Here is a 16,901-nt window from a genome sequence, read left to right as displayed (position 1 = left end):
CATTACACGGTGCGTAGGCTGGAACTCCAGAAATAAAAGCGGATACGTTCGTAATTCAGATTCCCGGGACTGAACCGCCGCTTTTACCGAGTTCACAATAGAACTGACACAAGTAGTTTTTCTTCTTTCAGGAAAGAACAGATTTTTTTGTATCTTTACAGCCGATTCAGCGTTATTTGTTGCGACTGCACAGTATTTCTTCTTTGTTCCAGTATTCCAATCACAAAGAGAACAGATGTACCCGGTTTGAAGAGCCGTGTGGGCAAGGCAGATCCGCTGCTTAATAACAACGTCCCTAACGAACTTAGCGTCTACGTCGTGTTTTAAACTGTCAACCACTTTTATCGAAAGCATCGGGGGGGGGCACCGAAGAGGGAAGCTTAAGAATTGCTTCTATTGGAACAAGAATTACAAGAAAACACAGAAGTCGATGAGAAAACTTTTATTGAACGTTCCATCAAAACTATAACAAGGTGAGATAACACACGCTGCGGCAGTCACAAGCGGGGGATGGGACGACCAGTCAAAAGGACAACACATTGCGTTGACGACCATCCAGCGATTACTTGTAGAACTCGTGCTCCTGTTCGTCTTTCTTGATGACCGTTTTATAGGCTTTTTCAAAGTCCTTGGCCAGAACGATATATCGGTTCTCCCTGACAGCCAGCATTCCACCCTACGGGAAGAAAAGCAGGAGTTGAAGCGAAAACACGGGAAGGTTTACAGATGTGCACAGAATTAGTTTCCAAAGACAAAGCCACAGCTTGTCAAGAAAATAGAGCTTCTGATAAGAAACACCATTACTATGGCAATTACATATAAAAGGTGCTTCTAGTTTGAAAGCAGTGCCACCAATGGAATGGCCCAACCTGGAAACGCTCCACTGGTTACTAGGGTGAAAAGAACAGCTTTCTGTATTACCGGAGTTCCCACAAAGGTACTTTTTCAGGTGTTTACGCTCGTACTTCCCATCAGGCCATCTGATATCTTGCGTAAGCTTATGTTGGCTTCTAACGAAGCTTCACTTTACAGAAGGCAATAAACAGTACCAACCTCTTGACAGATGGAGTTAATGTCTGCTCCAGATATCTTATCAGGACGGGCAACAACTGAAAAGGGAGTCAAGGCGTTCAACAAACGAAGGGTTTCCAGAGATCGATCCTTTCCTAACTTAAAGCCCTACACATCAGTACCAGACTACCATCGCTTTCTTAGCATCTGTAGCCAACATGCCATACCAGCTGCGTACACACGTTGGTATCACCCATGACAGCTATTGGACATCATCATGCGTGCATGATGATGTCATTCCGACGCGTACTGATTTGCCACCACACAGAGGATCGTGCACAAGAATCCCAGAGAAGTCTTCAGGCCCATCGAAAGCCACCTAATGGCCATCCTGGCAGAAAGGCGGTAACACTTCTAAACCTTCTGATTACTAAAGCAAGCTATTCTAAAAGAGTCGGCTACTTCATCTGTAATGAAACTCAAGTGTCCGCAGAACAAACAATCAAAAGGATACAATCTTCCAGGTCAACTTCTTCAGACAAGTTCATCTTGCTCGTAATGGTGGAAAAGATTAGGCGTTTCTGTCTGCGATCAGGCAGAGGGAACTCTATTTTACGGTCTAGACGCCCAGGACGTAGAAGAGCTGGATCCAAAGTGTCTGCTCTGTTGGTTGCCATGATCACCTGGTCAGGAGCGATGATAATATTAGTATTAATAATCTATACAGGCTCATGCCAGAGCAGGAGAGACCTTAGCTTCTGGACATTAAAGCGGGCGATTTGCTCTTCGGCGCTCTACAAAAAGGACTTGAGTGGCAGACGTGAACCGTAAGGGGAAACTCACCTTTACATTCACGTTCTGATCAAAGCCGTCCATCTGGTTGAGAAGCTCCAGCAGAATTCTCTGCACCTCACGGTCAGCTGCACAGATGGACAAATCATTAAAGATTTCATTAAAGGGCTTTGTGCAACCAAAAATGCGGCTATAATTACTGTAGAAACACGAGGGGTCGTTATCTTCCCAATGCATAGATAATTCTAAATCTAAAGGGAGGATACTATCGTGACGTGTTCGTGGCCACTCACCTCCGGTTTGCGCGTCAAACCTCTTTGTTGCGATAGCATCTATTTCATCAATAAAAATGATAGCGGGAGCATTCTCTTTGGCAAGCCGGAAAACATCTCTGACCATACGTGGTCCCTCGCCGAGGTACTTCTGGACAAACTCGGACCCCACCACGCGGATAAATGCAGCTGTAAGGCAAATGGTGAGATGAAGGCGCTGACAGGAATCCCATTCTACGTAACTAAAGTTGGCCATTCTCCCATGATTTAGAGAACGCTGAATGACCGGACCAATCGCTTTATTCACACATCCTCGCTCACCTGTGGTATGATGAGCCACGGCTTTGGCCAACATAGTTTTGCCACATCCTGGGGGTCCATACATCAGTACCCCTCGGGGAGGGTCAATACCAATCTGCAAAGAGAGCAAGAGGTCATCTTACTGATAGATTTCCACAAACCTATGCTCTGTTCCATATGTGCCAGCCAAGATATAAACCAAGATAACTAGATATTCACACTAGGGGCGAGATATGAGCAACAAAAGGTGTTGAATTGTCATTCCTAATTCACACACCTGTTTATAGAGCTCAAAATGCGTCAGCGGCAGCTCAACAGCCTCCCTCACTTCTTGCTTCTGAATGTCCATTCCTCCGATATCTGAATAGAGCACGTCCGGCTTCTGATCTAAGTAATAAAGGAATGAATACAAAGTCATGGCTGGGGCATTACCATTTTCTTCCAAACTGAAGAAACAAAAAGTAGCTTGTCCTGGTGCTTGCGTGTTCTGCGCCATCATAAGAAAAACTAAAATGATTTGTCACAAGGAGACCATGACTTGATTGGGAAACACTTTAGGAACGATTTAGAGACTGTGTCCGATATAACGGATATACGGAGCAGTTACCTGATGTCAGCATCATGATGCTGCTGTCAGCCTCAGGTGGAAGCACGTCGACCAAAGCATTGCTGTGCTTGTGAAGAGCGACCGAGGCGTTGGGCTTCAGAAGCTCGCGATCAATGGTGCTCAATATCCGGACGTAGTAATTTGATCCTAAAAAGGGAGAAGAATCAGGCAGGATAGACTTAACAACCGAGTTATACTGTAGGTTCAAAGTACGAAAACAGGTTTGTCTGTTAAGAGGATCCAGCCTGTCTCTGAAGACTATTATTATTAAAGGGCAAGAACTTCCTAGGTGCGGCAGGCATATAGAGACCCCCCCCAGCGTAGTAACACGCAGTACCGGTAGTCGAGCCCACGATAGCTGTATTCTGATCCACCGCCTCCAAGAACTGTCCGATGACCAGCGGGATGCTCTGAATGCGTTTCACCTCCTCCTGCGCATGGAGGAATTCCTTCTTGAGGTTCTTCTGCTCGTCCTTTATATATTCTTCCTGAACCTCCAGAAACTCCAGTTCCTGCTGCAGTTTCTGCGGCACAGAAAGGAAAACAAACCATCAGAAAGGGATAAATAACAGCATCCCAAGACGCTTTTACTACGAACACCGGCGTCCTTCGACCAGGCGCTCTCTTTTTACTCTTCCCCCACACGTATTTTGCATCGATTCGTCGATGTTGCCGTCTCCATACCTTATAGCGACTATATAAATCTTCCAGATCCTCCGGTTCTGGTCCCAGAAACGAAAGTCCGGTCAGCGGCCGGGATGGGACCAGGGATGGAGCGTCTTCCTTTGAAAGAAACAAGAACCAAATTCAGTGAGGCAACTCCATGAGTGAGACTTAGGACTCGTCTTTGTGTAGCTCGTCACGCTAACATCACGGTTACATAAACTAAGTAATCATATTAGAATTTCACTATATATATAAATTCCCATAAACAGCCATTGATTAATATCCCAAAGGAGGATTTTAATCATACAATAAAAATATGCAGATTTCTGCCGCCCTATTAGAACGAGATCTCTAAGGGATAAAGAGACTGCTTTCCTGATATTCGTGCTTCTCGTTGCCTAAAATACTGAATAATCCCATAAAAAAAAATTATATATTTAAATATATATATATATATGTGTGTGTATATATATATATATATATATATATTATATTTATATATTACATATATATGTGGGCAGCACATGCAGCTATTGATTATTCAGCCTCAATAACCTATGTATAACTAGTTACAAATGTCAAAAAATCAGAATATTGCAGAGTATGCGGTGATACCTTTTAGTTACAAATGAGTATTTTTAGTATAATTAATATATATTTTAGTATAGTTGGTATATAATTAATATATATAAATAAAATATAATTTATAATGTTTATAAAAACGTATAATTTCTTTTTTAAATGAATCACTGACACAATTATCAGGCTTCAGCCTCTCTGATAGATATAAACATGGAGGCTTTTAGGAGATTACAATAGGCCATCCAGGCTCATGGATCGCATGAAGCACTAAATGCCCCCCCTACACCCGGCTGGGGTCACTTATTCATTAGCCGCTGTCAGCCTACACCCCTTGTTGCCCTCGGTACCTGGCCGGTGCCCTTCTCTATGATAATTCCCAGCTCTTCCATTATGCCCAGTTTCCCTGTGTCACCGTCGTCCACACAGACTTTGCTTCACTTCCGGCCCGGCGCGCTCACGTGACGCCACGCACTGGGGCATGCCGGGAGCTGTGGTCCTAGTATGACGCTTTGATAGCGGGAAGCTGAGCGAGACCAAACGCGCATGCCCGAACGAGCTGTCAGTCTGTGCTGAAGAAGCTGCGTGGAATTTAATGCTACAGGCAGTGTATTACTGTACTGATAGATATATAGATACATGGATATATAGATAGATCTCTCTCTCTCTCTATATATATATAAGCTGCCAATCAGTAGCCAGAATCGTCACCGAGAAGACCGGGATCTGCAGCTTCTCCTTAATACTATTATATTCTGTATACTGTTTAAAGAATGCATGTAAAAACAACTTAATATACAGTCTTATTCGGTGAGACCGTCAGAGACACCAAACTGTCCATTTAAATCCACAAAATGAACGGGAGACGTGAGAAATCAGAACACTTAGCTCTGTTTGCTGTCAATAGACCGATAAAATTAGGGATTATTGCCCCAAACTGTAAATTGCATTCAGAGCGATGTATTAAACCTGTGTAGCTTTTCAAAGCATACAATTTCTTGGCAGTGAACAAGTTAATAGTCTTGTATAAAAATGGATGTGGTGGGCGAAGATCCGCAGCGCTACTTGTTTGTTGTTGTGACAGTTTGTCAATGTGCTAAAATGTCTGTTATTAAAGATAAGCGCTTTGTTGCTTTGTTGGGAAAGTTTATCCGCCATCTGCACCAAACCGTGCGTGAAACAGAATCCTTTCCAAACACGTGAACATACATTCAACATACGTGTATGAAATAGCTCGGTATACGGCTAAGGGGAGGTTTCCGGGACAGAAATCATCCTAGCGACCCCCTTTCCTCTCCGGATGCCCCTCTTTCCTCCCCAGATTCTACTTTTCCCCTCCATATTCCTCCTTTCCTCTACCAATGCCCCTCTTTCCTCCCCATATTCCTCCTTTCCTCTCCCGCTGCCTCCCACAGGGTTCTACAGCCCTAAAAGCCCCAATAATGTGTAAAGAAACAGCAGGAAATGAGTTTCATAAACTGCATCAACATTTTATTCATCCAAATCCTTGATAAACATTTTTACAAGGTAACTTTTTTTTTATCTTTTGAAAATGCTTTTTTTTTTTTTTTTTATAATTTAAATGCCGGTTTATGTTTTTAAACAATTTAACAAATTTAAAGTCAAATCCACATTGATTTTAAATCATTTTATGCTTTGTTGCAAAAGGCATCGACTTCCACAAGCAGCTGAACAAGAAATTGAAGAAAAAAAAAAAAGAAAAAAAGCCACTTAAGCTTTATTGTCTTTGAATTTGTGTTTTAAGGGGGGGGGGGGTCATTTACGTTGCATGTAGAAATCCCACCAAACTGTAAAAGCGGGATTAGAACAAACAGGAATTAAGGTGCGTTCACATCATTAATTTGTAGGAAGAGGGGCAGAGTTTCCCTTTCTCCAGTTTAATCCAATAGAATCCAGGGGGAAAGCGTGTGAGTGTGCATATATGTGTAAAAATGACTATGTGCAAGCTTCTATGAACATGTGTAAAGTGCCTCTCCTATTACCGGAGACCCAACGGCGCCATGTTATTCAGTTGGAATCTTGGACGTGACCGTGTCCAGCGGCTGCCAGTGACAGTCCATGAGGGCCTCGTAGAATTCTTCGCTCTGTTCCATAAACTGTTGGTTGGCTTCGTTCACATCCAGCGCGGAGAGGGGATCTGTGGATACAAACGGATATTTTCATTGGTCCGCCTTGGTCCTGGACCGCCGTCCCAGCCTAGCAGTCCAACCACGAAGGTTTGAAGGACGTCGAGCTGGTGGTTGAGTTGAAAAGGGGCTTCAACGCAACATTGAGTTGGCTCACCCAGAATTCTGCCAAACTCAACAAGGTTTTCCAACTCAAGGGCCAACCCGACCGAGACTCAACTGCTAGCTCCCATAATCAACTGCCTAATAGACTTGGTCATCTAGTTGACCCAACTCTCCAACCATTAGAAGACTCATGAGGACCCGTACCTTCTAAAGCATCGTCTCCCATGTCTTCAGGGGTCTGAAACGAAAGAAGAGAAGTTTGCGTCACTTTCAGTGTTAAGCTGTTTGCTTCTGAAACGCCCTTCCAGGTCACGAGCGCGGATTTCAAGCTAAGAAATTAAACGATTACACGATCGACCTTCAAAGAACCGTTCCTTCAAATCCTCAGGACGAACGTATCAGAGGAACACAACGTATCCGTCAACGTTCCGGGTCTACGCAGGGAAGGCCTTACCTGCCAGGAGCTCGGCGTGTATCCGTACTGCTGGTAACTGTAGCTGCCGCTTTTAGGATCGTACTTCCAGTTGGACATCAGCTGTTGGAACTGCTGCGTGTAGTAATTAAAGGCCTGAATGTATTCATGGACTTGCTGCTGGTTGACGTCATTGGAGTTATTAGGCATCAAATTTGGGATATTAGACTTTAAAACCCTTTGGGGGGGGAATAAAAATAAGAGCGCATAAGAGAACATATATATATATATATATATATATATATATATATATATATATATATATATATATATATATATATATATATATATATATATATATATATATATATATATATATATATATATATATATATATATATATATATATATATATATATATATATGTTGTAAGCAGCTTGGAGGTGCACACTTTGTTACGTTGTGTGAAGATACACACAATACAATCAAACACTGCGTCACATTCGGTGAGAAGTAAAGCATTACCCGGTTTCTGGCTGCTTGGTGCACAACGCATGTTTCAGCCGGAACCGCTTGGTCTGGAAGAAAAACAAAAATTGCGTAAGAAACAAAGAAAAACAAAAAATGAGAGTGAAAGAAAAAACGAGAGTGAAGGAAAGAAAGAAAAGTCCTTTATTTAAGATCATAGATTTTAAATATTTTTAAACCAGGACAGTTGTGACTCTGGGTCTCGGTGACCCCTCTGTCTGTGGACCCCCCCCTCCTCTCATTCTCCAAACCAGAAGGTCTCCGCGCTGCAGTCTTTAACCCCCCCCATCCGTAATCCGTTGCAACCTCTTTTCCACGTTACTTACAAACGAAGTTCCCGGAATGTGTCGGCCGCCGAGTTTAAGCAGACATTTCTCCGCCGACTCCTTGTCGGGAAAATCGACAAAGCAATAACCGGTTAAACCCCTGGGAACGGGAAAAAAATGAAAGAAAAAAAAAAAAAACAATCATCATGAAAAACACTCAAACTACCCCAAAAGACACGGTAAGAATCCTATAGAGACAAGCGTGCAAACCACTTACAATGGCTTATTAGCCGGCACTCTGCCAAGTTTCAATCCCCAGAATACTGAAAGAGGGAGAAAACACTGCTTATACAACACGTCACAGCATCAGCGCCTCGTTTACCGCCAAGGCCCTAAACCCACCGAACCGCGCCAGTCCCGCGAATCTATACGCTCCCCGCGGAAGGGGCGTTCAGAAGGATAACCGGATACATAGACAGGAGCGCCTCAAAGCCACTGGAATAGTCCATCGGTTGCCATGGCGACCGTATCCCTCACCGCTTTGCACTAGAATGACTCGTTATAAATACTATAAAGCGGATATCGTTAATTAACCCGCGGGGCCCCCGGCTAATAGTAAAAATACTAAAGACCCCGCGGAGAGTCTTTATTTGCCCTTCACCCCCCCCCCCCAGCCGCTGCCATAACACTCTCCCAGCATCCTCACCCCGTCACGCGGTGGCGGATTATTTTGACGCCGAGGATATTTTCTCCCTGGGAAGCGAAGGCTTCGGTGATGAACCCCTCGGTCATGTACGGCTCCAGCTGCCGGGCAAAGAGAGTAATAAAAAAAATGCTCTGTTATAAATGCCCCCCGGTACCCCAGCCCCATCCTGATACCCCAAGCAGCTATACCCAGAGTACTACCGCTTCAGCCTAAATCCTATGGTCTGATCCCATAGGGTATCTCCTGCACCCCGACTGCTATACCATGTCGGTACTTCGCTAGGAACACGTATGTGTTACCCCCGGGTACTATAGTATTAGCATAGGTGGCAGTAATATCTCAGCTTCTATACATTAGGTGCTGTTACTCTCCACCCAGCTTGTATACCCCAGGCATTATTACTCTGGTACACCACCCAGTATTAATACCTCCGTGTACTCTGGGCATTGTGACCCCATCCTGCTGGCATTAATATTACTATTAATACAGTGCCATGGCTGCCATACCCCTGGCATTAATACCCTGTCATCTACACTCTGGGTATTATTACTCTACCCCGGCTGCTATACCCTGGTAGTAATAGCATGGCATCTACGCTCTGGGTATTATTACTCTGCCCCGGCTGCTATACCCTGGTAGTAATAGCATGGCATCTACGCTCTGGGTATTATTACTCTGCCCCGGCTGCTATACCCTGGTAGTAATAGCATGGCATCTACACTCTGGGTATTATTACCCTGCCCCAGCTGCTATACCCCTGCTATTTATACCATTCTACGTCCGTATCACTGACCTGGGTATTATTACACTGCCCCCCAGCTGTTATACCCCGGATATTAATGCCCCCGATTGTATACCCTCTGTATTAATACTCTGCCCCGGCTGTAATACCCCAGGTATTATTGTTCCTGCTTCTATGCTCTGGGTGCCATTACTCCGCCCCAGCTGCTCGCATATCCTGAGTATTATTACCCCGCCCGGGTATTATTACTCCCGGCTCCGTGCCTCAGCCCCCTGTACCCCCCCAGGCCCTTACATCGCCCATCCACAGGCTCGCCATGCCAGCTCCTGGCTCCGGCCTTGATCCCGCACGGAAACACAGACTTCACTGCGCAGTCGCCGAACGCAGAGCTCTGATTGGCTAGACGGCGGCTCATCAACAGAATAACTCCTACTTAATACGGGACAGACAGAGAGAAGGTGGGGACCTGATCATTCCAACCAATCACAAAGCGTCTGCGTTCATCAACGGGCAAGGAAGTTCCCGCACGTGCTGACTTCACCAATAGGTAGAGAGGGGCGTGTTACCGAGGGTAAGGGTGCTGCTTGAGCCAATGGAAGGAGAGGGGCGTGTCACTCTCTCCAATGCTGTGTTATTATTATTGTTATTATTATGTTTATCATTATTATTATATTTTTAAGTATTATTTATAATAAATAATAATATTAATATGTATTTTTATATTTCATTCTAATTATGATGATTATCCTTTATTTGTATTATTATTATTATTATTATTATTATTAGCATCTTATTATTATTATTAGTATTATAAGCATATTTTATGATTATAAATGTCACAAACGTCTAAATTCTAACGGATCGCGAGAGCAATAACCCACAACCGATACTATATATATATGCTTATCTTCACTGTCACCCGACTGGAATCACTGCAGAACAAAAATAGGAAAAATTCTAAGAAAATAATATTATAATTAGACCATCATAAATCATAAAAAGTTGAGAATATTAATACGATAAAATAATTAAATTTAAAGTTATTTAAAAAAAATCACTAGTATTTCCAGAAGTAAAAATAGGAACCTCTTCCTCCCAGTGGAACTTGAGTCTTTGGAAATGCGTCTTCTTTTTTTAGCGATAGGAGTTGGCCGTCCTAATAACTCCGTGGCCATTAACGCGACCTTGGACTGTATGTCACATATATTAGCATTTAGGTCACTGATGCATAGTTTGTGTACCATACCTGCTATATGTATAAAGAAGAAGCACATACGTTATCGTGTTGACGTATAGCCTCGAGAAGGCAAGTTCAACTGGTCAAGGAAGGCCTGACCCCACCAATATGGCGGCATCACCAGGACATCTCAATATAATACAGTTACCTCCAGGGCCGGAACGCCGGATTATGACAGGCCGAACGACCTAGATGGAGCCGCCGGCTGGAAACGGGCAGAGGAACGTTGAGTTTTCTATGTTCTCCTAGCCGGTGGCCGCACACGAGAAGACCTGACGTGCCTCTGAAATCTTAGACAATTTTATATTTAGACTTTATTTGTATCCATCAGTAACCAACAGTTGCAGTTGACTATATTGTCTTCTACTGGGATCTGGACCACCCGCTTTAAAGGACGTTCTTCAAGGAGGTCTCTGTATTGAATATTGCAAGTGGAACAAGTTCGGAAGAGTTGGCGGTCGTCAATTATTTAGTATTCAGGAATATTGAATCTTTTTTATTGTATTCATGAAAAAAAAATTATTAAATTCCCCCCAATATAAAAGATACTACCCTTTGTTTTCCAAGTAGGGTCTTGTCATTCTTCCACAACAGAAGCTCATTAATTACAAAGAGGTTGAAGCTATGAGTTTCCTTCTTTACCCGATTGCTCTAAGCCTGATTGCAGCACGCTGTTGGCATTATATGTTAATTAATGTTCTCTGCCAATGAAATACGATGAAGAAATCTGGTTAAAAAAAGTAAATAATAATAATATTAATTATCATTAATAATAAAAAGAAATTTCACAACTTTTTCAGCTCCTATTTGTAAACAAGGAAACTCATTAAAACGTATTTGCATAGCACACCCAGTTGGCTCATTCACAGCAATGCGGATGAATTATCGGCCTTCCGTCATTCATCTCGCAACATCTCAAGAAATAAAGGTGCGTATATATATATATATATATAAATATATATATATCGATTAATTGGAGTCCCGCCCCTAATTTAACTAATGGATTTAATTATACGCAAACTAGTACACATTCCTTAAACAATGGTTGCGCCATACGCAGTGATTGGACTGCTGTGTGGCAATTAAAACGATTGCCTGGAATAAGGAAATATGACATAAACCTCGTTTGTCATGTAAATCAGTAAACTCGTTAAGGCCGCTTTGCTTAACACACCCAGTCGGTCCGTGTATTTAAATCCCGAGGGATCAGCGGCAGTCACAGATCACAGACCATCGACTCAAGAAAGAAGTCAAAGGTGTGTCATTTTATTTATTATTTTACTAATTAATTATTAATTAGGGGCACTTAGCTATATATATATATATATGTATGACCTTTATATATAGGTCAGGTACGTCTCTTTATTATAAATCTATCAAGTTTGAAAATTTGAAATATATTTTTTTTTCCAGTTTTCCAGGAAAATGATGCATTTTTGTTCACTGAGCGTGGTCGTCCTTTTAGGTACGTACAAAAAGTAATGTATAGAAATAAATGGAAATATTCAAAGCGATTGTTCAGGTTCATTAAATGCCAATTTTAAAAGAGAGGCTTTTTTTAATGGATTAAAAAAAAAAAATTGGCAGTAAATACTAATAAAAAGTTGCTTAGTACTTTATTTCAGTTCAAATGGGGTTATTGGATATATCTGTGCTTAGATGGCATTCTTAAGTATCTTATTCTTATTTATTTTTTTCTTACAGCTGCTCCATTTCTCTTTGTGAACGGACAAGAAGCGAATCCTCAGAGTAACTATCTTTAGTAAAATTTGTTATAATATCCACTTTATTGTGGAATCATCAAAGTACCTGAGTTATTTTTCTATCATTCATCAATTTTACCCCCTTTAGCACAACATTCCTTACAATTTGGGCTATTCTATCACTTTTGGAAAGATTTCACAACAGTTTTATCTGTGCAACCCTTGTGCTTAGAAAGATATATACCGACATGCGTTTTACTCTTTTTTCTGATGTTTTGTGAAATTTCAAATAATTCATGAGTAATATTAAAGATGCAAATGATTCTACACAATATAATTTAAATTATAGGTGTTCATTTTGTAACATGGATTAAAAAAAGATGAAAAATTATAAACTTGGTAGTGTGGCGATGTCAGGAAGATGCATTTCCTCACTGGGCCACTAGGGGTCACTGTAACGCAGATAAATGCAATAATACTACAGGTCATGATCATCATTTGTTTAAAATTGTTATTAATGTCTAATATAAATTATTAGTCTTTATTTTGTGATAAGAGTTACGTAGGTGAAACTAGAGATAATAAACATGGTAGTGTAGAGATGTCAGGAAGATGCATTTCCTCACTGGGCCACTAGAGGTCACTGTAACACCAGAGAAATGCAATAATACTACAGGTCATGATCATCATTTGTTTAAAATTGTTATTAATGTCTAATATAAATTATTAGTCTTTATTTTGTGATAAGGGTTATGTAGGTGAAACTAGGGATAATAAACTTGGTAGAGATGTCAGGAAGATGCATTTCCTCACTGGGCCACTAGAGGTCACTGTAACACCAGAGAAAATGCAACCAGTAACATTCTATTTCTTTTATGTCTTATCTCTTAGTGTGTGGACCAAACCAACATTACGACTCATGTGGAATCTCGTGTCCTGCAAACTGCTCTAATTTCCGAGATCCCATCATCTGTACGTACGATTGTAATCCCGGCTGCTTCTGTAATAGCGGATACGTTCTTGATTTGACGTTCCCTAGTGTATGTGTCGAAGAGAATCAGTGCCCTATTAAAAGAGGTAATTTGATAAATGCATTCATCCTTACTGAAAAATATAGATAAAAAATATTAAAGGGACGGTTTTGAATATCATAATCAACACTGTAAACATTTCCTGCCGAAAACCACAGCTAAGATCTCACTTTATGGTGTTGCCTCAATGAGATAAAAAGAGGTTTTCTAGAGTGTTTACAGAAGTGGAGTCAGATCCTTAATCAGATTGTTATAGGTCCTTATTTTGTAAAGAACACAACAATATTGCCATTTTTTTAACAATTTTGGCTATGATTAGGAAATGCGTTACCAATGTAGTGCCAATTTGCCTGTACATTAGAACCAGTCCTGTCTTGTTGCGTCGTTATTATCAGAATTCCATCATTATTAATTATATTCTATTTTTTGTTAACAGGAGATGAATACTATTGTGATAAACCTCACAGAGAACTCCAAACTTGCGGCACAGCCTGTCCTAAAACCTGCGCGAACCGCAATCAGAACATTGGTTGTATATTGCCGTGTGTTATTGGCTGCTTCTGCGCGGAGGGCTATCTGTCCAACAGCAACGGCGACTGCGTTCTAGAATCTGAATGCGATGATTAAAATGTAAAGAGAGACAAAGAAATAAAGCAGATTTGAATCAATCCAATTCTCGTTTGTCGTTTCCGTTGTTTGGCTACAACATGGCACAAAATATAACAAACCAGTAAAAAATATACGTTAGCAACACAATGTAACGAAATTCACCTATTGCTCCCCAATATTACAGCCAATTCATACATCCAGGTACCATTTGCTAGTAAAATATATAAGTTAAATACTTCTCATCTAAAGCTTATATTATAGGGACAGTGTGAGTGTGTGAGTGCATTTTTTTTCTTTTTTTTGGTATACCATGTTTTTGCTTCTTTTTTTTTTACATTTTCTACTGTTGTTCTCATTTTGGAGACACCTTGTTATAATACACACAGTATCAAATCATCAACGTACCCGATGGAACGATTTCACAACAGTGTCCATTTTCGTGGCACTTTGTACATCCAACGTGCTTACAAACATATTTATCAGCATGCATTTTACCTTTATCTGATTGGTTGAATGTTTTGTCACATTACAAATAATACTTGAGCTATATTAAAGATGTGAATTAATCTACATAATATAATATAAATTATAGGTGTTTATTTTGTAACAAATAAAATGTTAAAAAAATATGAAACTATACATAAATGATAAACTTGGTAGTGTGAAAATGTTAGGGAGATGCATTTCCTCACTGGTGCCACTAGGGGTCACTGTTAAGCAGAGAAAATGCAATAATTCTATCATGATCATGATCATCATTTTTAAAAATTGTTATTGATGCCTAATATACATGATAGGTCTTTATTTGGGGATTAAATGGGTTAAGTAGGTAAAACTATAGATTATAAAATTGGTAGTGTGAAAATGTCAGGAAGATGCATTTCCTCACTTGGCCACTAGGGGCGACTGTAACACCAGAGAAAATGCAGTAATTCTACAGATCATCATCATCATTTTTTTAAAATTGTTATTAATGTCAAATATACATGATAGGTCTTTATTTGGTGAGTAAATGGGTTAAGTAGGTGAAACTATTGATTATAAAATTGGTAGTGTGGAAATGTCAGGAAGATGCATTTCCTCACTTGGCCACTAGGGGCGACTGTAACACAAAATAAAATACCTCTGTTTCCTATGTCTCATCTCTTAGGATGTGGAACAAACCAACATTACGACACAGTGCAGTCAGATCCTTAATCAGATTGGTATAGATCCTTATTTTGTAAATAACACAACATGATCAAGGCACTAGATACATTTGTGGGTCATGTTGAGAGTATAGGTTCAATAAATAACGACCAATTGGATTTTGAAAGGCCACAGTTTTATTTATGGAGAGTACTGTGTCACGTAAAAAACTTTATTCAAACTTTAAAACATACATTTCCTTAACTTGTGTAACCTCCAACCTTAATGTACGAACCGCCAGACTTAACCCTTTAGAATCAAGGAGGTTACAACCACCGACCGTGCGACAACTAAGTGACTTAACGTCGATACCTCATCACAGGTAACTCACACCAACATGTTGCCGCGTACACCAACCACGAGCCGTAAAGCTGCACTAGCCCGTGGTGTAAACACAAAGGCCCCCCCTTTCCCATGGGACCCTGCCCGTGGAAAAAAGGCCCACCATAACTCACAATAACCACGGATTCCATACCTCGGATGAAAACCGGGACAATTTCACCCCGTACCATGAATAAACCAACCATAAACAACCTGACGGGAACCTCAGTTCCCCGCCACACCAAAAACCATCAGAAAAACACAAGGGAGGGCGGGAGGGAAACGCTTCTCTCTGCCTCTCCTTCCTGTTGTAAAGAAAATGGTAGAGGATCAGCGAAAAACAGCCCCATTTAAAGACCCTTAACCCCACCCCACCATAACCCTGACCTATGACAAACTAGCCATAAGGTGATCACGCCCCCCTAGCATGATCCAGGCCTGATCATGCGGCCCCTTCTCTGATGCTGTGTATCCGGGGCCCACTATATTGCTATTTTTGAACAAATTTGGCGATGATTGGGAAACCAACTGGTGCTGCATTGGTAACCAATAGGCCACTTATGTAGTGTCAATCTGCCTGTACAATGTATAATGTATAAGCTAAATACTTCTCAGCTTATATGATAGCTAAACATATAACTATATAGCAGTGACCGTAATGGATATCCCACACACACCAGTGCCAAAAAGAGTACAGTATGAGTGTATGAGTGCATTTTTTTCTTTTTTTTTGGGGGGGACGGACGGACCACCATGTTTATTGCTTTTTTAAATTTTTTTATACTCTTAATATTTTGAGGATACTTAGCTTTAAAGTTTACTCCATGGAAGCTGAGGTCGATGGCAGCCTGTGGCAGAGCCAGCATTATCCAATCAATTTCCTGTCCTGACGTTCTCTCCCTTCTCCTCTCCCACCCTTACAAAGCCTGCCTGATCCAATCAGCAACAATCAGCGACCTAACAATAGGGGAGACTATAATACTATAAGATTTGAGACATTATTTATACGAATCGTCTGCATTTTCTGGTAAGGTTTATGTCGTCGTCGCCGTCGTTATTACCCAACAGAAGATCTTTTGTTTAAATCGGAGCATAAATTTTCCAGAGTGTGGAAAGCCCTTCCTGACACAATGTTCCTAAACAATGGTTACGCCACACGCAGTGATTGGACTCCGATGACTGCCGTGTGGCAATGAAATGATTGCATTGAATTAGGAAATATGAAATGAACACAATTTGTAAATTTGTTTTAGCAATTAATATAATAGGGGCAAGGAGGGGCGGCTTTTACCTAAATAAGGAAACTCGTTAAAGCTGCTGTGCAGATCACACCCAGTCGGTACATGTATTTAAATCCCGAGGGATCAGCGGCAGTCACAGATCACAGACCATCGACTCAAGAAAGAAGTTAAAGGTGTGTCATTTTATTTATTGATTACGGGCTCTAAGATATATATATATATATATAATTAATTAATAACATCAGCGATGGATTTTATTTTTCCAGGTTGTCCAAGAAAATGATGCATTTTTGTTCATTTAGCGCGGTTATCCTTCTAGGTACGTACAAAAAAACTATACATATTAAAACAATTGAGGCTAATGAGGCTACTGTATATCTGTGCATTGTGTTTAGATTAAAATGGAATTCTTAAGTATCTTCTTCTTCTTTTATTTTT

General features: G+C 40.9%; 2 protein-coding genes and 1 long non-coding RNA gene across 3 annotated transcripts; 1 reads left to right on the top strand and 2 right to left on the bottom strand.

The window, feature by feature from the left end:
• Positions 1-427: 427 nt before the first annotated feature.
• On the bottom strand, positions 428-4,696 carry PSMC4 (proteasome 26S subunit, ATPase 4). Its single transcript, XM_053451416.1, has 11 exons — positions 4,578-4,696; positions 3,667-3,765; positions 3,320-3,506; positions 2,983-3,129; positions 2,653-2,762; positions 2,397-2,490; positions 2,097-2,264; positions 1,855-1,931; positions 1,526-1,694; positions 1,054-1,109; positions 428-676 (listed from the first exon to the last, which is right to left on the bottom strand). Exons 1-11 carry the CDS (start codon positions 4,617-4,619, stop codon positions 563-565), a joined length of 1,263 nt encoding a protein of 420 aa, XP_053307391.1. The 5' UTR covers positions 4,620-4,696; the 3' UTR covers positions 428-562.
• Positions 4,697-6,053: 1,357 nt separating this feature from the next.
• TRNAU1AP (tRNA selenocysteine 1 associated protein 1) lies at positions 6,054-9,557 on the bottom strand. Its single transcript, XM_053451423.1, has 7 exons — positions 9,428-9,557; positions 8,392-8,489; positions 7,746-7,845; positions 7,417-7,469; positions 6,934-7,129; positions 6,684-6,717; positions 6,054-6,385 (listed from the first exon to the last, which is right to left on the bottom strand). Exons 1-7 carry the CDS (start codon positions 9,449-9,451, stop codon positions 6,252-6,254), a joined length of 639 nt encoding a protein of 212 aa, XP_053307398.1. The 5' UTR covers positions 9,452-9,557; the 3' UTR covers positions 6,054-6,251.
• Positions 9,558-12,979: 3,422 nt separating this feature from the next.
• LOC128469629 (uncharacterized) lies at positions 12,980-13,733 on the top strand. The gene is made up of 2 exons (XR_008345974.1): positions 12,980-13,150; positions 13,541-13,733. It is a non-coding gene; the product is annotated as an uncharacterized LOC128469629 (long non-coding RNA).
• The last annotated feature ends 3,168 nt before the right edge of the window (positions 13,734-16,901 follow it).

This window comes from Spea bombifrons, chromosome 12, assembly GCF_027358695.1.
Source record: "Spea bombifrons isolate aSpeBom1 chromosome 12, aSpeBom1.2.pri, whole genome shotgun sequence".
In the NCBI taxonomy this organism is placed as follows: Eukaryota; Metazoa; Chordata; class Amphibia; order Anura; family Pelobatidae; genus Spea; species Spea bombifrons.
The sequence above is the reverse complement of the archived record's forward strand: the minus strand, read 5'-3'. Positions and strand labels throughout refer to the sequence as shown.